General features: G+C 47.7%; 1 protein-coding gene across 1 annotated transcript; it reads right to left on the reverse strand.

Annotated features, from left to right (window-relative positions):
• Window positions 1–14,064: 14,064 nt before the first annotated feature.
• RPL35 (ribosomal protein L35) lies at window positions 14,065–20,654 on the reverse strand. The gene is made up of 4 exons (XM_066580791.1): window positions 20,555–20,654; window positions 19,082–19,218; window positions 17,784–17,865; window positions 14,065–14,252 (listed from the first exon to the last, which is right to left on the reverse strand). Exons 1-4 carry the CDS (start codon window positions 20,555–20,557, stop codon window positions 14,103–14,105), a joined length of 372 nt encoding a protein of 123 aa, XP_066436888.1. The 5' UTR covers window positions 20,558–20,654; the 3' UTR covers window positions 14,065–14,102.
• Window positions 20,655–22,620: the final 1,966 nt, after the last annotated feature.

A 22,620-nucleotide genomic window follows, 5' to 3' on the forward strand; every position in this document is an offset into this window, starting at 1 on the left:
GTGATAGTAGGCCAAGAAGTTTCATTGCGTCCCTAATGGAAAATTGCGTTGCCTGGCTTAGGGACGATACTAATTGGATGAGGTCCTTACCCTTGGAAGGGGGGAGCCGTGATTTCTGGGTGTGGGAATCTAGGAGTACTCCTAGATATATTTTCTGCACACCTGGGATCAGGTCTGATTATTGTCTATTTACTATCCACTCCAAGTTGCTCAACGTGGATAAGACTACATAAGACTATGGACAAATCTGTGCATATTGTTTCCACTGATTTTGACACCAACAGGAAATCATCCAGATAAGGGAAGATAAGGATTTGTTTTCTCCTAAAGTAGGCTATCATTTCCATCACCACTTTTGTGAATACTCTAGGAGCGGTAGAGATACCAAAGGGCAAAGCCTTAAATTGGTAGTGATGAATTACGTTGCCTATTTGCAAAACAAATCTTAGGTATTTGTAGTGGCCTGTAGTTATTGGGACGTGATACTACCCGTCTTTAAGGTCTATGGTGCACATGATCCTCCCAGGATCTATTAGGGATACGATGAATTAAACTCGATTTGATTCGGTTTCAAATATTTGTAATACCCAGGGGTTGGACGTTACCCACCGCCACTGGTCCAGATATCGTGATAGTCTATCCCCCACCGTTGGGTCAGAAGCTTGCTGTATTGCCTTACCCCAACCTCCTTTGGGGTACGACCACCTCCCTGTTTTCCCTGTAGTTTCTGGAGGTGGCTGCCGTGTCCTTCTTGAGAAGGGTGGTTTTCTGTACGACCTATCCGAAAGGATTTTATTCTTCTCCCCCGCTTTTTCGAGAATTTTACTCTCCTTGAAAGGGCATTGCACAGAGCTTGGTTTTTGATGTAATGTCTGCCGATCACGACTTCAGCCATAGTGCCCGTCTTGTTGTGTAACTCAAGACTGCGTTTTAGCGTCGCATCTCACTGATTCCACTGAAGCGTCTGCTAGGAATCCCGTAGCCATCTTTAGAAGGGGAAGGCAACTTGCTATTTCCTCTCTGGGAGCCCGTTTTTTTTTTTATTGAGGCCTTCATCCGGTTTAGCCACAGAACCATGGACCTGGTTACTGACGTTGCCGCAATATTGGCTTCTATGGTGAAGGAAATCGCTTCCCACGATTTTTTCATCAGCCCATCAACCTTCTTATCCATGGGGTCTGAAAGTTGTGATGCATCCTCAAAGGGTAGCAGGTTTTTTTTAACCCCTTAATGACATGGCCGAGGGGTTATTTTTTGGTATTTTTCCATCTCCATTTTTCAAAAGCCATAACTTTTTTATTTTTCCGTCGACGCAGCCGTATGAAGGCTTGTTTTTTGCGTGGCGAACTGTAGTTTTGATTGGTACCATTTTTGGGTACATAGACTACATTGTAAAACTTTTATTATTTTTTTTATGATCGTAGGGAGAGAAAACACATCAATTCTGCCATAGATTTTTTTAAAATTATTATTTTTTTCTAAACTCACTGCATTCAAAGTGCTATAACTTTTTTATTTTTCCATGGACGGAGCTCTGTGAGGGCTTATTTTTTGCGAGACGAGCAGCAGTTTTTATTGGTACCGTTTTGGGGTACATACGTTTTTTTATCACTTTTATTGCGTTTTTGGGGAGGCAAAATGCTAAAAATTAGCATTTTGCCTCAGTTTTTTAGTATTTTTTTTACGCTTTTTGCCGTGCACGATAAAAAACATGTTCAATGTATTGTACACGTCGTTACGGACGCGTCGATACCAAATATGTGGGATTTTTAATTTTTTTATGCTAATATGAGAAAAAGCATAAAAAAAGGGTTTTTTAACATTTTTTTACATTTTTATTTTTTGTACTTTATTTTTTTCTTTTTTACACCACGTGTGTCCCTCTGAGGGACTTTTACTGCAGGACTTCAGATCGCTGCGATAATGCATGGCTGACTTCTCTCCTGCCATGCTTTATCGCAGTGGCGTAACTTGAAGCTTCTGGGCCCCAATGCAAACTCTGCAACAGGGCCCCCCAACTAAAATGCTTTATTCATAGTACTGGATTCCCTATATGGAGAATAGAGGCCTTATGGGCCCCCTAAGGTTCGTGGGCCTGGGTGCAACCGCATCCCCTGCATCATCACTTAATATAGCGATCTAAGCTATGGCAATACAGGACGCCGGTATCTGGTGTCCTGTTGCCATAGCAACCAGCCGGGCTCTCGCGATTTTATTGCGAGAGCCCGGCTGGAGTCACAGAGGGAGCGTGCTGCTTCTGTGACCCCTTTCCCTGCCGCGATCTACTTAGATTGGGGCAGGGAAGGGGTTAACAGTGGGGGGGGGTGCATCTCCGATGCCCCCCGCTGTTGCAGCGGGACGCTGGCTACTAGAGACAGCCGGCTCCCGCTGCGCGATAGCGCAAGATCTGCTATGATCTCGTGTTATCTCCATGACGTAAGGGTACGTCATTTTGCGTGAAGTACCCGTCTCCTATGACGGCCCATGGGGCGGGAAGGGGTTAATCTACTTTGGCTATCTGCATATCCACCTTCGGGGTTTCTCTGTATATGCAGACATCTTCTGGCGCAAACGCCAGTCTGCTCTTGATTTCTTTTGAGACTGAAAGTCTCTTTTCTGGATTCTGCGTTCATCTAAGATGACTTGCTTCAGGGTTTTATTAGAAAAATAGTTTTCCTTCTGGTTTGAAGTTCCCCGACCATCTCGTCCTGGACGGTCCTGGGCGGGCGGTCCTCTTCGACCTGCATGGTCTCTCTCACTGCTTTGAGGAGATGCTCCATATTGTCAGAAGAGAAATAGTATTTTCTCTCGTCTTCGGCTTGTGGCAGTTGGTCCTCTAATTCCCTTTTCACTGAGGCAGATAATGTCTATGTCAACAAATTCTAGAGCCCTTCACAGTGATAGACAAGATAAAACCATAATATTTTATTAATAATATTTAAAAACTCACGGGCCAAATGAAAAAACACACATATAACACATAGAATCTGTCATAGCCCGCTGATTTGTAGGAGCCTAGATAACCCCAGAAGTCATGGACAAGCATAGAGTGTTGTCAGTCTAGATGCAAGAAATAGATATCTCCTAACTGAGAGCTATATGTGTCGCGGCTATATGAGAGAGTCGATGTTTCTAATTAAAGCTGTCAGTATCAGATGCAGAGATCAATAGAAACTCTGCTAGACACATGAATGGTTCCTAATATCATAAATAGTTTTTACATTTGGTTCTGAATCCAGTGCTCAAGATGGTCAATGGCACCTCATGGATAATTCTGAGTTTTGGTTCGACGCGTTTCTATGTCTGATAGCGACATTTCATCAGGAACCTTACAGTAATGGTATCAATATTAGATACGCATATACGCTGAACATATGCAATTATCAATAGTCACTCCAGCCATGCCCCCCCAGCTTTTAGCTGTCAATATCATTTTCTAATATTGATACCATTACTGTAGGGTACCTGATGAAATGTCGCTATCAGACATAGAAACGTGTCGAACCAAAACTGTGGGGGAGGATCTCTCTCTCACTCTCCTCACCCCCCCCCCCTGCCCCGCTCCCCCATGCTCACTCCCGCAACTCACCGCTCTCCCCCACCAGCACCCGAATCTTTAGAGACGAGCGGGCAGGTACTCGCATAAGGCACTACTCGCTCGAGTAGTTTGCCTTAGTGAGTACGCTCGCTCATCTCTACTCTCAATTAGGAGCTATCTATTTCTTGCATCTTGCATCTAGACTGACAACACTCTATCCTTGTCCATGACTTCTGGAGTTATCTAGGCTCCTACAAATCAGCGGGCTATGAGAGATTCTATGTGTTATATGTGTGTTTGTTCATGTAGGCCCGTGAGTTTTTAAATATTATTAATAAAATATTATAGTTTTAACTTGTCTATCACTGTGAAGGGTCCTCTAATTCCCCTTCCAACAGGAGTTCCAGGGACTCTTCTGAGACAGAACTCAGCCACTCTGCTGCTCCTAATATCTGTCTTAAAGGCCGCCCTTTCTTCAGCTAGAATTTTCCCCCTACATTCTTCGAATAACGATTTTTTGCAACAATCTTCCAATTTTTTATTGCAGATGGCGCATTTTCTGGCCCGTTTTTTAGGGTCCGTTTTGCTCTTCAGACCCTCTTTATCAGTCTGAAAAAAATGCGAAGAATGGGGGGAAAAGGAAAAATATGCATTTAAATCAACAACAGGGATATTGCATATCCCTTTTTGGCTTATAGCCACTCACGGTTTGCAAGGGGTCAGCCTCTCCTCTAGTGCTGCTGAGCAGTCACGTGCTGACATGCTGGAGCACTTCCTTTAACTTACAGGATAACCTCCAGCAGGAGTAGATCCTGTCAGTGGAGGCAGAATTTGAAATTTGGCGCCATTTCCAGGTTTTCCTAGTAGCCATGCACACCGCACTCTCCTGGGTGATGTCACCGCACTGTCCTGGGTGACGTCATCGTTGTGCGCCCCGCCACGCAGGCCCGTCAAATGAAAACCTTGCGATGCCGTGCCGCCGGGGGCCTCGGAATGCTGACCTGCTTATGTAGACCTGTGCTGCGCGGTGACTGACAGCTCCCTGGTGGCGCAGGCTTGAGATTCAGGGACCGGAGCGGTGTGGAGACCCGGCCTCTTCCCTCCAGGGGATCTTCAGGACAAAGTGCCCTTGGTGAGTATCTCCGCAGCTTGCTCTTCATCTACATCTTCATCAACAGGAAGACATAATATAATAATAATCATATAATAATCTATATTTGTATAGCTCCAACTTATTCTGCAGCGCTTTCAGGCATGGATAAATGCAAAGCAATACCGGTAGAACAATTACAATGTGAGGTACATTCGGTTCGAAACAAATGGGTCGGGGGTGGTAGAGGAGGTGCAAGGGGGGGGGGGGGGGGGGAGCAAGGCAGGGGGAACACAGGCAATGGGGGATTTCATGTGTAAATCAGTTATTAGAAGGCAAACACGGTTGGGCGCCATAGGGAGGTCAGGAGTTTTGGTGTGCTTCCCTGAAGAGGTGCGTTTTTAAGGCACGTCTGAAATTTCGTGCATCGGGAATTGTCCGGATGCCTTGGGGTAGAGCACATGTGTCAAACACAAGGCCCGCTGCCTCATGTTATGTGGCCCGCGGCGTGCCGACGCCGCTTACCACTGCAGTGGTTACCAGCTGGGGTGCCGCCACTGCCTGTTGGTAATCGCGCTGTTACCGCTGATCCCAGCGCACACTGACTACTCCCCTGAGTGCCCTGCTCTTCAGTTCCGCAGAAGAGGACTGGGGGAGGAAGCATGCCAGGCGCCCACACTGATGTCAGTGTGCATCCGGGCTCAGCGCGGGCAGAGGGGGAGCAGCGCTGACAACAAGGAGGAGGTAAATATATGGGTTGGGGGGAACTATTCTTATTGAGGGAGGCTTATTATTATTACTGAGGGGGGGGGGTTAACTTTGCTATGGGTCTATTACTACTGAGGGGGTTAATATTACTAATTGGGCCACTGTGGGGGTCGTTATTTTTACTGGGGCCACTATCAGGGTCACTATTAGGGCTCGTTCATACGGGTGTAATTGTATTTCGGTCGCACAAATACGCTGCATATTTGCGCAATCGAAAATCGCTTATGCCTGTATATTTGCGTACGTAAAAAGGAACGCAGATGGGCCCACTGAAATGGTGCGCAAATATGCAGTGAATACAGAGGTTTTCTGCGCATTCACCACATATTTGCGCAGCCCATTCACTTCAATGGCCTATTGGGGTGTGTCGTACGCAACAAAATAGGTCATGCTGTGTGAAAATATACATCATGTGAATGAACTCATTGGTTCTATTCACTGCATATTATGTACGCAAATACGCTTGTGTGAACAAGCCCTTACTGTACTGTCTTAGGCCCCCTGCACACGGACGGAAATTACGTGGTGGGATTTCCCGCAGAATTTCCGCCCGTGGAAGCTGCCATAGGATTGTGTTAGAAAATGCAATCCTATGCAGACAGCCGCGGTTTGTCTACGCGAAATCACTCGCGGAAAACAAATCGCGGCATGCTCTATTTCTGTGCCGGGCTCGCAGAGCTCCGCACAGAAATGTCACTCCCCGGCAGCTGGCTCCGCTCTGCGCACGCACCGGCTGGCCGGGAGCCGGCACATCACAGAGCCGGAGCCGCAGGAGCAGGTGAGTGCCGCGCTGGTCCCTGCAGGGGCTCAGGTGAAAATGAGTTTGATACCCCTGGGGTAGAGCGTTCCAGAGGATGGGTGCTGCTCTGGTGAAGTCCTGTAGGCGAGCATGAGAGGTTCGTATTACAGGGGTGTTTAGTCTGAGTGTGTTAGCCGATCGGAGTGAGCGGGCTGGGTGGTGTACTGACAGGAGAGAGGCGATGTATGGTGGCGTGGTGCCATGAAGAGCTTTGTGGGTGAGGTAGAGGAGTTTAAATTTAGTTCTGCAGTGGATGGGCAGCCAATGCAGCGACTGGCATAGTACAGAGGCGTCTGAGTAACGGCTGGATAGAAAAATGAGCCTAGCTGCTGCATTTAGTATGGATTGGAGTGGATCGAGTCTAGTGCGGGGGAGGCCAATGAGTAGCGAGTTGCAGTAGTCAAGCGGTGAGTGGATCAGGGCGACCACAAGTGTCTTTAGCATGTCTGTGGTGAGGAACGGCCATATTTTAACAATGTTTCTGAAGTGCACGTGGCACGTTTGGGCCAGAGATTGGATATGGGGTAAAGGAGAGGTCAGAGTCCAGTGTGACCCCCAAGGCATCGGGCATGCCATCTGGTGGTTATGATGGTGCCAGACACTGGAATGGAGATGTTGAGGGGAGGTCGGTTGGAAGGTGGAAAGACAAGGTGGTCAGTTTTAGAGAGGTTTAGTTTGAGGAAGAGGGAAAACAGAGTTAGAGACAGCGGACAGTCCGTGATATTTTAGAGGAATGGTTCAGAGATCTCACGAGAGGAGGTGTATAGTTGGGTGTCGTCAGAGTAGAGATGGCATTGGAGGCCGAATTTGTGGATGGTTTGTCCAATTCGGGCAGTATAGAAAGAGAAGAGAAGGGGACCAATGACCGAGCCCTGGGGTACCCCAACAGAGAGAGGAAGTGGAGAGGAGATAGAACCAGCAAAGGAGACACTGAAAGGGCGGTCAGGAGGTAGGAAGACAACCAGGAGAGAGCAGTGTCCTTTAGACCAGTAGAGCGGAGCATAGTGAGAAGGAGGTCATGGTCGACAGTGTCAAATGCAGCAGACAGGTCAAGGAGGATTAGTACGGAGTAGTCACCACTCGACTTTGCCCTCATCAGGTCATTTGATACTTTTGTGAGGGCAGTTTCGGTCGAGTGTAGAGAGCGGAAACCAGACTGGAGGGGGTCAAGGAGTGAGTTGTCAGAGAGAAAGCGTGTAAGGCGGGTGTAGACCAGGCGTTCTAGTAATTTGGAGATGAAGGGTAGGTTTGAGACAGGTCGGTAGTTCGCAGCATCAGTCGGGTCCAGGGTTGTTTTTTTAAGCAGAGTTGATATGATGGAGTGTTTAAATGAGGAGGGAAAAGTGCCAGAGGTTAGGGAGAGGTTGCAGATTATGGTAAGGTGAGTAATGAGAGCTGGGGAAAGGGAGCGGAGGAGGTGAGAGGGGAGAGGGTCGCTAGCGCAGGTGGTGAGGCGGGCAGCAGAAAGGAACCTGGAGTTTTCTTCCTCTGTTTTTAGTTCTAACATAGAAAGTGAGTAAGTTCTGAAAGCAGTGCTGAGGAAACTGGGATCGCCATGCATTTTTCAGAGATTTCTTTTCAAATGTTGTCGATTTTTTCCTTTGAAATAGGCAGCTAGTTCTCCAGCAGTCAGGTCTGTCGCAGGGGCCTGTTCTTTGGGGCTAAGGAGGGAGTGGAAGGTCTCAAAGAGTTGTTTGGGGTTGTGGGATAGTGAGGAGACAAGGGAGATGAAATAAACTTGTTTGGCATGGTGAAGGGCGAGGTTATAAGTTTTAAGCATGAATTTGAAGTGGAGGAAGTCTGCTGGCTGCTTTGACTTTCTCCACAGCGTTTAATGGCTTGAGTCACGACATGGAGGATCTGGAGGGGAAGTGCTTTAAGGGCTCTTCCCGTCCCTACTAAGGTCAGAGGGCAACCTCCATATGTAAATGGGGCCATCGTGATGACGATCGGGGGAAAGGGCAGATTCTTGTGATGTTCTTGAGGTGCAGCTGACATGTTCGGGCCAGAGATTGGATGTGGGGGGTAAAGGAGAGATCAGAGTCGAATATGACCCAAAGACAGCGAGCGTGCTGGGAGTTATGGTGCCACACGCTGAGATGGAGATGTCAGGATGAGGTCGGTTAGTAGAGGGTGGAAAAACATCAGTAGGTCAGATTTTGAGAGGTTTCGTTTTAGGTAGAGAGAAGACAGTGTTAGAGACAGCGGACAGACAGTCGGTGGCATTCTGAAGGAACGGTGCTGTGATGTCACGGGAAGAGGTGTATAGATGTGAACGTACCCTAAGGCCGCCTGCAGACAAATAGATTTGTATTGCAGAATCCACGGCGGGCGTGCACACCGTGGATTCGCAGCAAACACCGTTCATAGCATGATATGGGAAATGGATTACTGTTTCTGAAAGCGGAGGGAAAAAAAAAAAAAATATATATATATATATACACAGTGGGGAAAAAAGTATTTAGTCAGATACCAATTGTACAAGTTCTCCCACTTAAAAAGATGAGAGCCCTGTAATTGACATCATAGGTAGACCTCAACTATGAGAGACAACATGAGAAAACACATCCAGAAAATCACATTGTCAGATTTTTAACAAATTTATTTGCCAATTATGGTGGAAAATAAGTATTTGGTCAATAACAAAAGTTCATCTCAATACTTTCTTATATATCCTTCATTGGCAATGACAGAGGTCAGATGTTTTCTGTAAGTCCTCACAAGGTTGGCACACACTGTCACTGGTATGTTGGCCCATTACTCCATGCAGATCTCCTCAAGAGCAGTGATGTTTTGGGGCTGTCGCTGGGCAACATGGACTTTCAACTCCCTTCAAAGGTTTTCTATAGGGTTGAGATCTGGAGACTTGCTAGGCCACTCCAGGACCTTGAAATGCTTCTTACGAAGCCACTCCTTCATTGCCCTGGCGGTCTGCTTGGGATCATTGTCATGCTGAAAGACCCAGCCACGTTTCATCTTCAGTGCCCTTGCTGATGGAAGGAGGTTTGCACTCAAAATATTATGATACATGGCCCCATTCATTCTTTCATGTATACAGATCAGTCGTCCTGGTCCCTTTGCAGAGAAACAGCCCCAAAGCATGATGTTGCCACCCCCATGCTTCACAGTAGGTATTGTGTTCTTTGGATGCAACTCAGCATTCTTTCTCCTCCAAACATGAAGAGTTGTGTTTCTGCCAAATAGTTTTACTTTGGTTTCATCGGACCATATGAAATTCTCCCAATACTCTTCTGGATCATCCAAATGCTCTCTAGCAAACTTCAGTCGGCCCCGGCAATGTACTGGCTTAATTCCCTGGTGGCGTAGTGTGTTACTGATGGTAGCCTTTGTTATGTTGGTCCCAGCTCTCTGCAGGTCACTAGGTTCCCCCATGTGGTTCTGGGATTTTTGCTCACCATTCCTATGATCATTTTGACCCCACGGGGTGAGATCTGGCGTGGAGCCCCAGATCGAGGGAGATTATCAGTGGTCTTGTATCTCTTCCATTTTCTAATTATTGCTCCCACAGTTGATTTCTTCACACCAAGCTGCTTGCCTATTACAGATTCAGTCTTCCCAGTCTGATGCAGGGCTACAATTTTGTTTCTGGTGTCCTTTGACAGCTCTTTGGTCTTCACCATAGTGGAGTTTGGAGTGTGACTGCTTGAGGTTGTGGACAGGTGTCTTTTACACTGATAACAAGTTCAAACAGGTGCCATTACTACAGGTAATGAGTGGAGGACAGAGGAGCCTCTTAAAGAAGAAGTTACAGGTCTGTGAGACCCAGAAATCCTGCTTGTTTGTAGGTGACTAAATACTTATTTTCCACCATCATTTGCAAATAAATTCGTTAAAAATCAAACAATGTGATTTTCTGGATGTGTTTTCTCATGTCTCTCATATTAAGGGTCTACCTATGATGTCAATTACAGGCCTCTCTCATCTTTTTAAGTGGGAGAACTTGTACAATTGGTATCTGACTACTCCCCCCCCCCCCCCCTGTATCTACACATCCGAATGAAACCTTATTGAAACCGAATGAAATCTTTAGTACTATACTACCTAAGCAGGAACCCCGCTCTGATAAGTGTGACCCCTGCCTGCTATACTCTCAGCTCGAGTTGGGAAAAACAGGGTGAGACAGATTAAAGTAGGAATTAAGCAACTAGTAAGATGGAACAGAAGCTAGAGATATATCCAGTAATGAAGATCCCATATGGAGGACTAACAGTGCATTAAAGGAAGTCTGTCTGCTAATCTCATTGGTACGAGCAGATGACACAATTACATGGGCGCTGCTATGAATCCAGACACCTTCATCAGTTTACTCCTGAATAGTGGCGCATGTCATTTGCAAATTAATCCCGGACCATCCAATAGGCGGTTTACTTCTGTCTGCGTTCCGGCCTGTTCCTTTCCCATCACCTTAAAAACCGCCCCTTCCTGTCCTTAGTGGTATCTCCAGCTCCACCCTCTTGAGACACCATGAGTGTGCACCGCTTTAAACGATCAGTGTGCCACGCATGCGCCTGTATGCCCCTCCATGAGGAGGGGATGGAATAACGCGCCAGTTGCACAAGCACACCTCCACTCCATGCCTTTTCAATGGGACTGCTGGAGATAGCTGAGCTGCAAGCGCTTGGGTAGTGCTCCATCGTAGAAGCATCATTACAATCACAAAAAGAGGGTAACACAGGATCCCCTTTGTGAACATTAGTAGGGATCTCAGTGGTGAGATCCACACCGATCAGCAAGCCATCGCCTATCCTATGACAATCCTGTGAGATCGGATCGCCCTTTTCAGAGTGGGCACCCCATCTAGGCAGGTGATTAAGGATTTACCAGGGTGTTTATCTTTTAACAGTGTAATAAAAGCAGTATGTATTATTACCCCACCCAGACCAGCGCCATTATATTTTACTACATGTAGCAGGCTTTGTGGCTATTATATATACTGATTTGCCATTTTTTGTACTTTTGTATCGCAGGTTGAACAATGACTGTAGGTGTAAAGCATTGTTGTATGTGCTAGTCTGGGGCTAATGAACTACTCAGTGTTATTTGCAGCATGGAAGCAAAAAGATGAAAGACTTTTTATGCTAAATCAAATCAACGCATGTGTGAGAGTGGCCTCAGGCCGGTCTCACATGGACGAGTTGGATTCCGGGAGCCCGCAGCGGAACCCGGCTCCGACTGAGTCCACCATCCGCGCACAAATGTTTAAATTCGTATTGTGGATGGACCAGACGGTTCACCGTCTGACATGCGCAGTACAAATTTTTTTTCAAAGCCCTTTTTTTCCCCCCCTTCGCTCCGTTGCTTGGCACTGATGCAGGTGCCCGTGACCTATCTGCATTGTCAACTGCGGATGGGCCGCGGGTTGGATGTCTTCCATTGACTTCAATGAAAGCCGTCCGTGCAGAATCCACACAATAGAGCATGCTGCGATTATATTTCCACGAGTGGAAATCAGAATCGCTGTCCGCTCATATGTGCAGACACTCCAATACTCTATTCATGCTCATGGATGCAGAATATCGCGGACCGTCCACATGGGTGACGATTGGGGATTCCACTATCCAAATCTGGTCACGTGAGACAAGCCTTCTAAAAACAACTGTTTATTGTGATTGGAAGCGGGCTGCCGGAACGATCTTCAGTCCCCTCCGTCTCCATTCACTCCCTGAGCGATGCTCATTGCTGTGTTAAAAGTACGGGAATGATTGTATAACCCAGGCGCCATCTAGTGGCTGCATATAGAAACACCAACCATTTCTACAGCTTTAGGCCGCCTGCGAACTGCCGGTTCGGATCCGGCAGTGAGAATTCTCACGCTGGACCCGCCCCGAGCGCCTGCAGAGAGCAGCGCATACTCACCCGCGCCCTGCATCTCCGGATCTTTCATGTGCCGGCGCATGCGCAGATCGGAGCCGGCGAGTGACGTCTCTGCGAGGCCCGCACAGAAATAGAACATGCTGCGGTTTGTTTGCCGCGCGAGATTTCACACGGACAAACCGCAGCCATCTGCCTAGGATTGCGTTTGCTAACGCAATTCTATGGCAGCTTCCAAGGGCGGAAATTCCACGGGAAATCCCGCCTCGGAATTTCCACCCGTCTGCAGGCGGCCCTTAGGGTATTACTTAAAATTAGATATAGTAAAAACCGTTTTAACGTCAATTGAATTCTATGTAGAACTAGAAAATCCAGAATTCTTTGCCAATAGGCCCATATAGGTATGGAGCCCAGACGTCAATAGAGGCTGCACGACCCATGTGCAACTCTACGCAGTCAGGTGGTACTTGTCATACAGCCTTATTCTCTGCACAGGGGTATTGTGAAGAAGCAGACCATTTTTTTCCCCCTGATCAAGTAATTCCGAACTGGACGGAAACAAGTGTACGCCCGCCATATAACGGCTTTGTACCATTCAGGGAACTGGTTGCACCCATAATATAGCTGTGCGCATGAATGTCTTATAGCAAAATTGGTCAAAAAACCAAACACAAAATTCAACGTAGCCTAAATACACACATCGAGTGCGACATCAGGCCGTGAACCGCAGCCCAATATCAAGCTCATGCGATCTTCCTGCAAATGCGAGGAGTTTTTGTGCCTCCCATCACTCCAGTACAGTGGCGAAGATCAGCAAGGGAAACCTTGCGCCGCACACCATTCGATGGTTTCCGGCCCCATTGAAAACAATGTGCAGGGTATTCCAAGGTAAAGCCCAAAGATAGGCAATATGAAAAAAAAAAAAAGCTTTAGAACCGTGTAAGCCAGTAAAATGCAAATAAGGGAGATGGAATGATACCTCCACAGCGCCACCTATTGGAAGGCAGCATTCCTTCAAGCCAAAGTCAGACTCTTTATACAAGCCTTGTAACAATGACCGGTAATTAAAAGCAAAGCCTGTACATGGAGTCTGTGGATGGAGGCAATCACTGCCGGGTGGACCCCATTGACCTTCTACCTTCAGCTGCTCAGTTTAAGGACAGAAGAAAATGTGCTGCATGAAGGGCTTTTTCACCTGGTGTTTGCAGCTGGATCTGCGACAGACTCCGACTGGAGGTTCCAATGCAGATGTGATCACTGCGCAATGGAACATTTTGGGACTCTAATGCTAACTTCACACAGACAAGCGTAATATGTAGCCGTGAATCCCGGCCCCACAGTGTGCTCGCCAGCCATGCAAAATCCCCATGGATGCGAGACCTTTTGATGGCAAAACAGCCTCCTATCACTTCGGAGAATTGAACCAATCACTGCCATTCATTGAGCGTTGGCTGTGATTGGCCAAACGTCAGCCAATCATCACAGCCAGCGCTTCCAGGAATCGGGGATTTTTGAATTCCTGGCCAGAAGACAAGATGATCATTGCCGGGACCCGGGGAGAAGATGCAGCCGGGCTAAGAGTGCGGGACAGGTGATGTGTTCTTTTTTTCTTCTGCTGCTACAGGCTTATTTTCGGGGAAGGGCTTATATTTCAAGCCTTCCCTGAAAAACCTTGCATGTGGTGCTACAAAGTCGTGGCGATGTCGCACAGACCGGCGATGCGACATTACTGCGGTTTTATCGCAGCGATGTCGTGTCGCCCATGTGACCGAGGCCTCACAACATGAATGTAACGTTTCTACATACCCAACATACTGAACCACTAATGTGATGTTGATAAAAACCCTTTAAAAAGTCTGACCTGGACTTCCAGGAATGCTGGCTTTCAGTATGTGGCGCTATAGAGGCCTTGTTCCATCTTGTATAGATTTCTCCTAAGTCTCCTCAAGGAGGAACCATACCCCCTTCCCTCCCACCAAGGTGGCCATTTGTGAAGTTACCTTACAGATACAGTAGTTTACCAATAAAGCACACAAGTTAATTTACCCCCAAAAAGTTTATTCAGCACATGAAACTTATGCCTTAACAGCAAACTTGCGCATGGCGTACAGACGGTCTTTTCTCTGCTGTTTCTTTGTCCTCAGACACTCTTCGTGCTTGTTCAGCCGGCGCCTCAGGGCTCTGGTCTTCTTTGGCCTCAGATCCAAAGGCTTGTACTTCTTGCCCTGATTATAGAGGAGATTAGTTAGGGTTCTGATGATGTATATGCAAGACGACGGGACACGTTAGAGGGTGTAATATGCATTAGACACTACACAGAGGATACTGCTCCCATCATGTACAGATACCGGTCAACGGCCAAAATAAAAAGTGATGTAGTATGTATTCACCAAGAAGCAAAAACCAACTATTCCCAGGTTATCGGCCGCCTGGTGGAAGTTACTATAGCAAGACCTTATTCACACTGCAGCCACTTACGGAGCTCAGTGCTGGGTGAAAGTCTTGCAAGTTCTAAAATAAGTACCCAGTTTATACTCTTGTGCGGCAATATCTTTTTCTTAAGGCACCCATTTTCGCTTTAAGACAAGTCATACTATGGGCCTTCTGATCTGCTCATGCAGGTTTCTTTTCTTAAAGGGAATCTGCCATGTAGTTTCTGCTGCCCTCACAGGTTCCCTTTAACGGCTGACAGGAAGCCTTCAAGACAACCCTAAATGAAAAGTTGCTCACAGCAGTGACCAGTAAGGCCTGGCTGTGATTGGTGCATTCAGCTGACACTCAGAGGCGCTCAGCCAATTAAAGCAATCTCTTGCTGGAGGCGGTGAATTTCAATCCCTGTGGCTAGCAGAAGATCCTCTGCTGGCTTGACAAGTGCCCAGTAGCCTGCCCGGAGCTCCGGGGAGTCCCAGATAGCAGCTAGGCGAGCATTTTTTTTTAGTGTAGCTACTGTTGGGGTTTAGCGCTGCCAAAACCACGGTACCAAGTTGTGCCACGTTTTCAGCAGCGCTAAAACTGCTGCCCATTCACTTCAATGGGCGACGCAGGGCTGAAAATGGCCAAAGATAGAACATGCATTGCTATCAAATCGCAGCATTAAAGACACGGAGTCTTGACACTTGTGTGAACAGCCCCATTTAAATTAATGGGAGCCTTGTACAGCGTTCAGCGCAGCGCTAAATGCTGGTCGTAAACGTCTGTGTGAGGGAAGCCTCATAGCGCAATTTTTATGCCGTGTGAAATCGGCCTAAAAACACAAGTTCAGATGAGCATTGTATGTTTATAGTCTTATTTGTGGATGATAGTCTTGTAAGGATTTAATTAACCCCAATGGAATATGAGCCAAAAGGACAATTATGTGAATATATCCTTATGCCCCTTTTACACAAGATGATCCTTGCTTGCCCATGCTGATGGCATCACCAGCTTGTTGGGCAGCGTGTTTAGGCTGGAGGATTCTCGTTGAGGAACGTGCAGTTCTTGTTCACTTATTGCTCAGCGTTCCACATTCCTATGAGAACAATCAGTTAAACTGCCCGACAAGTGAAAGGTCCTTCTAAGTGACATTTTCCATCATTTCTGCCTTTCCCAGCGGGCATCAGCATTACACCTTTATTACACTGGATTCACACATTCGGTTTTGATGCTTTTTTCTGCTTCATTGCTAAAGCCAGGAGTCAACACAAAACCGATGTACGAGGGCGCGTTCACACATACAGGTTTACCATCGCTGATTTTTCCTATAATAACCCCTGTCCACAGGCATTGCGGAGATCCGCCGCCCGGGAGCAGAAGCCACAGATGGATCTCCGCTGTCAGCCTAATCGGATAGATAGGATGACGGCGGAGAATCGGGGCAACTCGCAGCATGCTGCAAATTGCCGGCAAGGATTCTCCGCTCGTAGACACGAGGCCGGTGCTTTCCATAGCAATGCTATGGAAAGCTTCAGATGCGTGATTCGTCAGCGAAATCAGGCTTGTGGACAGGGGGCCTTAAGAACAGCAGACGTCACCATGTGCATGCAACCGATTTCCTTATGGACTTCAGTGAAGATCTGCAGCACATTTCACCCCTTCAATTTAAATGCAAAATAAGGATGAAGTCTGCTGCAAAGTTAGCTACTTGTCAGAACGCCCCGACGTCGGGGTTTGTGCAGCTCATCTGCTGAGGAATTTCAGTAGCAATTTTCAAGAACAGAGGGGAGATTTTTTTTGCTGCACGTAAAGGAGATTTCAGAAACCTCCAAAATGTTTGTATTGTAAATGCTGCAGGAGTTACACAGCTTTAGCATACACTTTTTTGCTGAAATGTCTCTATCCATCCCATTTATGGAATAGATCTTCAGTCCCTTGTACCTTTCCTTAAAGCACAGTCACAAGTGTATTTTGTGGCTTTATGACATCTATTATACAGACATGAACCCTGTTGATTTGCATCGGGGTATTCAGATGTGTGTATTTTGTGCACATGAAAAATAAAAACATTGCAGGAAATTGTATTTTGGTTCGTATCACGGACAGAAATCATTCATTGAAGTCTATGGGATGACGTAAAGATGAGGCAAATACACAGTTGCATGCATAGTCACTAGAGATGAGCGAACGTACTCGGTAAGGGCGAGCACCCACTGGCGTTTTTTTACCTGCGTTTTGCGTTTTTCCTGCACAGGCATAGAGATAACATGTGTTCCTGTCCACTGGCGTTTTTTTTGCGTTGCGTTTGCGTTTTTAACATAGGACTGTCAGTTGCATATGTGTCCTTATTTTTCTCCATGGAAATTAATGGAAAAGCCGCGAAAAACGCAGCGTTTTTTCCCCGCGGAAAACGCAAACGCCAGTGGGTGCTAGCCCTAAGGGCGATTTCGCAATCGAGCACCACGATTTTCGAGTACTTCACTACTCGGGTGAAAAGTACTCGGGTGCTCTGTGGGGCGGGGGTTGCAGAGGGGAACAGGGGGAGCCCTCTCTCTCTCTCCCCCCCACTCCCCGCTGCAACCCCCCGCCCCACAGCGCACCCGAGTACTTTTCACCCGAGTAGTGAAGTACTCGAAAATCACGGTGCTCGATTGCGAAATCGCCCTTACCGAGTACGTTCGCTCATCTCTAATAGTCACTACATTTTTAGGCATACTGGCATAAAATGGGTTAAAAAAAAAAAAACTAACTTCAATTAGGATGACTTTTTTGCGCACATGAATACAGATGCAATATGTATATGCACCAAAAACACACTGAATTGGCTTACACCGTGTGAATGTGTTCTTCGTTTGTACAGATACTGAAACACTGCATATGTGAATCCAGCCTATTTTTTTTTTTTAGTCTAGGAAACACTCGTGGTTTGGCCGCAGCGAAAAACCACGAGATTCCCGCCGGGAGGACCGCTGCTGCAAAACCCGCAGCGGCTTTGAAGCGGCCCGGACGTTCGCTCTTCCGCTGCGGCCGGCGCTCCCATAGAGGAGAGCGCGGCCGCAGAGGGAAAAAAAAAATGGACATGCTGCGGTCGGCAAATTTGCGCGGCAGCTTCTGCCGGCTTTGCCGCAGCGGATTTGCAGTCCCGTGTGGACGAGATTTCTGAGAAATCTCGTCCACATGGCTGGCTAATCCCGGGATTAGCGGCTGCATGCGGATTTGCTGCGGCGAAATTCCGCACGGAAGTTCCACGGCAAATCCGCCCCGTGTGAACCCAGCCTTAAAATAAAAGTCAAAACTGCTTTTTCTGTAGGTAAAATTTCATAAAAGCAGCTAAAATTACTCACTTTGTAAAACTTCCTCAAGTTTTCCTTCTGTGTCTGATTGATCACAGTCAGAACTCTGGCGATGGACTTGCGGACAACACGGCTGAGGGAAGACAAAGACAAGAAATAAAGTAACTGATGAAGACGGAATAAGAAACGGCTGAAAGTGGCGACTGCAGGCAAAGTGTTATCTGGGAACAGGATTGGAGAGCAGATCCTGCCAGGCGGACGGTCACGGGGCGGCACCTCACTAGTTTACAGCAGGATTCGGGAACCCAACCCAGGAGCGAATCCCACTGAGGAAAAGTATAAAAGTTTTGTGTCTCTTCAGTATTTGGAGACACTTCTGGTTTTGGCTTAAACACACACTTTACACGGGACGACTATCAGAATAATCCAGGGAGAACGCTGATGCTTGTCTAAAGCCGCTCTTATGCCCGTTAAGACATTAGTTATCATTCAAACAAACTAAACTGAATGATAATCGCTCAATTTAAACGCAGGCAAACAACTAGCAAGAGCCGCGATGTTCTCAGTCCTCGCTCAGTTTCAGCCAGCGCCGGCACTTATCACGCCGTTTAAACACCAATCGCTCAGTGTTTCACATAGGAGTGTGAAAACACTGAATGATAAGTCCCCGAGGACCGCGTGATCCTCACCAAGAACCGTGCAGTATAAACGGGCCGCCTGAGCGTGAACCATCTGGAGGTGACATCACCAGCTCGGTCCGGCGGACAGACGAAAATCGTGAGACTCAGCCCATGTAAAAGTGCCATGAGGCTGGATTCACATAGGAGCGCGGGAAACATGGGCGATTCTTTGGGAGGAAATGTCCCATCTTGTAGCGTCGCTGCGAGAAAAAAAAATCATTCAACTGAATAACTGTGTGTCATTTTCACGCGCAATTTCCGTTCGGATTGCCATCGGACGAGATGAGCGCGGGGAAAGGAAAAAACGCCATGTGAATAACTGCTTTGGGCGATTAACAGGAGGTGAGAAGACAGCGGGGGAACTAATAAATACATTTTAAAGGGGTTGTAGCAAAACCCATCCATAGGCGATCCCCCACCACACTCCTGTCCAACCTTCCTGCACACGCAGGTCCTCCTTGTACCGGCGGTAGTCACCCCTTACCAGAATCTGCCACTTGAGTACCGCAGTCACCTATGATGCGAGCCATGCACCAAGTTCCACCAAGACCCAACCCTACAATCCTGGGACAACATTTTGGTGGACTCGCCATAGAAGACCAAATGGAAACACTCCTTTATAAGGCCCATTTCATGGTGATGACATCCCCAGCAGCTGAGCACACTCACATCTTTGACAGCTTGGAAGCGGCACCTCCGGTCACCTTGGCTACTCTCAGCTGAGACAGCTCCACCTTGAGGTCATCCAGCTGCTTGAGCAGCTCTTCCTTCTTCTTACCGCGCAGATCTCGGGCCTTGATCTTTGCCTGTTAACATTAGAGAGTAGATTAAGTGCCTTCTCAAACCGAACGGCTATTGCAGTGATAGGCAATGATGTTAGAACAACGGAAGAAAGTTAAAGGGGGCGTTCCAAAGAAGCTTACCTCCCCTCCAGAGAATAAGTATCTGATCAGTGGGGTCCAAATGCAAGAGCTCAGCACCATAAAGATGGATGAAGCAGCAGCACACAGCACCACTGCTACGTTCATCTAGGGTTCACTTAGAACCCCGTCCTTGTGGTTGGCGGGGGACTCAGCGGTCAGATACTCATCCCCTATCCTGTTCATAAAGGGGTTCCAGATTGTGAATGCAGCCCCCGTCCCTGGCAGCAGCGGCGCCCGCTTGATCTGTTTTCTCTCTTCTCTGCGCACAGCTCGCTGTCAGACATGGGCAGCAGATTTTTTTTTAAACTCCAGCTTTTCCTGCATCACCACCCAGGAATGATGCGAAATCTGCAAACTTTCCGCAATGTCCATTGCGGAAGGGCTGCGGATTGGAGGCTTCTGTGTTATTGCAGCACCGATCGGGGATGCCGGACCCCAGCTGATTACTGAGAAGTCATCAATAGTATTTCACTGGAAAACCCCTTTAATCGTCAGGCGTTGCGCGGCTCAGGGTTTAACCAATCTGGAAGCAGATAGCGCTGTCAATATTATAGTGGCCCAGTTTGGTACTACAAGGACAACTCTCATTGGGAGGTGCGCCTGCAGTACTAAGTCAGGCCACTGCAATACAGACAGGGCTATGAGCACTACCAGCAGAGCAGCTGATCCTTAGTGGATGACCCCCTGCTGATCACCAATTAATAACTGATCCCCAGCATAGGGAATTAATAGTAGAGGTAGCCATCATCGGCTCATCTCGACATCAGCTGTGCAACTGACTGCAGTCTACTGCTCCCTGCTGTCAGCCAGTGCGGATCAGGGAGACTGGTGAGTACAATGACTGACAAGAAGCCCAGAGAAACATCTGCATCAGGTCACCATTTCTGAGCCCGTCCATACATACAGGTGTGGGGCATACAGGAGCACCTGCTAGCGTCTGAGGGGTACTGCGCCTTTAAGAGAGCAGCGAACGGACAGGGCAACCCATGGAAGTCCCCGGAAAGAAGGGGACGCGCGGCGGCCTGTGCCATTACCGGGAAGGGGGGGGACGACTGCAAAAACCCACTTCCCGACTCCGGCCGCTCCCGCTCTGACACACTACACCCGCGCGCGCACTCCCCTCACTCTCCGTTATGTGATAAACACAAGGAAACCGGGAGCAGATAGGCCAGAACGGAGGATGTCACCGGATTATGCCGGACGAGCAAGAACAACTCACCATCGTCGCCGCTGGCTGCCAGAGGAAAGGGAGGGGTCAGCAGGCCGAAGAGTTCTTCCGGGTTAGGGACGGCTCCACTGTGTTCATTGTTGAGGGGGAGGCGGTGTAATGGTACAGTCCATCCTGTCAGCGCGGAAGTCATTGATTTTATTGAATTTTGCGCATCAGATAATCAAAAATGACCACAAAAAATGTTTTATTCCCATCACAATTATTACTTATGTCAACAGTTTACAGAGCTGAACAGATATACTGAGCCAGGACATACGTACATGTCATATAATATGGACTGAGGCAGGACATATGTGCATGTAATATAATATGGACTGAGGCAGGACATATGTGCATGTAATATAATATGTAACATATGTAATATGGACTGAGGCAGAACATGTGTACATGTAATATAATATGGACTGCGCCGGCGCATACATACATGTCATATAATATGGACTGAGGCAGGGCATACGTACATGTAATATAATATGGAACATATGTAATATGGACTGAGGAAGGGCATGTATACATGTAATATAATATGGACTGATCCAGGGCATACATACATGTAATAAAATATGGACTGAACCCTAGCATATGTACATGTAATGTAACATGGAACACATATCAAATGGACTGAGCCACAACACACATATATGAAATATAATATGTTACATATGCAATATGGACTGAGTAAGGGCATGTAATATAACATGGAACATATGCAGTGTGGGCATTTGGATTTTACTAAAAAGCTAAAACAACCCCTGGCTGATAATCATCTGCATTGGGATAAGGTTCTGCTGCTCCATTATGAGAGCAGCAACCAATGCCCTGGCTGAACGGTGCCTAAAGGCCGGACTGCACTGACTGTAATGGGGTCTGCTCTGTTGGGTGGACTGCACTGACTATAATGGGGTCTGCTCAGTTGGGTGGACTGCACTGACTATAATGGGGTCTGCTCAGTTGGGTGGACTGCACTGACTATAATGGGGTCTGCTCAGTTGGGTGGACTGCACTGACTATAATGGGGTCTGCTCAGTAGGTGGACTGCACTGACTATAATGGGGTCTGCTCAGTGGGTGGACTGCACTGACTATAATGGGGTCTGCTCAGTTGGGTGGACTGCACTGACTATAATGGGGTCTGCTCAGTTGGGTGGACTGCACTGACTATAATGGGGTCTGCTCAGTTGGGTGGACTGCACTGACTATAATGGGGTCTGCTCAGTTGGGTGGACTGCACTGACTACAATGGGGTCTGGTCAGTGGGTGGACTGCACTGACTATAATGGGGTCTGCTCAGTTGGGTGGACTGCACTGACTATAATGGGGTCTGCTCAGTAGGTGGACTGCACTGACTATAATGGGGTCTGCTCAGTTGGGTGGACTGCACTGACTATAATGGGGTCTGCTCAGTAGGTGGACTGCACTGACTATAATGGGGTCTGCTCAGTTGGGTGGACTGCACTGACTATAATGGGGTCTGCTCAGTAGGTGGACTGCACTGACTATAATGGGGTCTGCTCAGTTGGGTGGACTGCACTGACTATAATGGGGTCTGCTCAGTAGGTGGACTGCACTAACTATAATGGGGTCTGCTCAGTGGGTGGACTGCACTGACTATAATGGGGTCTGCTCAGTGGGTGGACTGCACTGACTATAATGGGGTCTGCTCAGTTGGGTGGACTGCACTGACTATAATGGGGTCTGCTCAGTTAGGCGGACTGCACTGACTATAATGGGGGTCTGCTCAGTTGGGCGGACTGCACTGACTATAATGGGGTCTGCTCAGTTGGGTGGACTGCACTGACTATAATGGGGTCTGCTCAGTTGGGTGGACTGCACTGACTATAAAGGGGTCTGCTCAGTGGGTGGACTGCACTGACTATAATGGGGTCTGCTCAGTGGGTGGACTGAACTGAGTATAATGGGGTCTGCTCAGTTGGGTGCACTGCACTGACTATAATGGGGTCTGCTCAGTTGGGTGGACTGCACTGACTATAATGGGGTCTGCTCAGTTGGCTGGACTGCACTGACTATAATGGGGTCTGCTCAGTTGGGTGGACT

This window comes from Eleutherodactylus coqui, chromosome 10, assembly GCF_035609145.1.
Source record: "Eleutherodactylus coqui strain aEleCoq1 chromosome 10, aEleCoq1.hap1, whole genome shotgun sequence".
NCBI lineage: Eukaryota > Metazoa > Chordata > Amphibia > Anura > Eleutherodactylidae > Eleutherodactylus > Eleutherodactylus coqui.

What these genes read in the sequence shown, in the direction of transcription:
- RPL35 (XM_066580791.1), bottom strand. An exon ending in GCTTCCAAGCTGTCAAAGAT is followed by an intron (nt 17,866 to 19,081) that starts GTGAGTGTGCTC and finishes GTCTTCCCTCAG; the next exon opens with CCGTGTTGTCCGCAAGTCCA. An exon ending in ACTTGAGGAAGTTTTACAAA is followed by an intron (nt 14,253 to 17,783) that starts GTGAGTAATTTT and finishes CTCTATAATCAG; the next exon opens with GGCAAGAAGTACAAGCCTTT.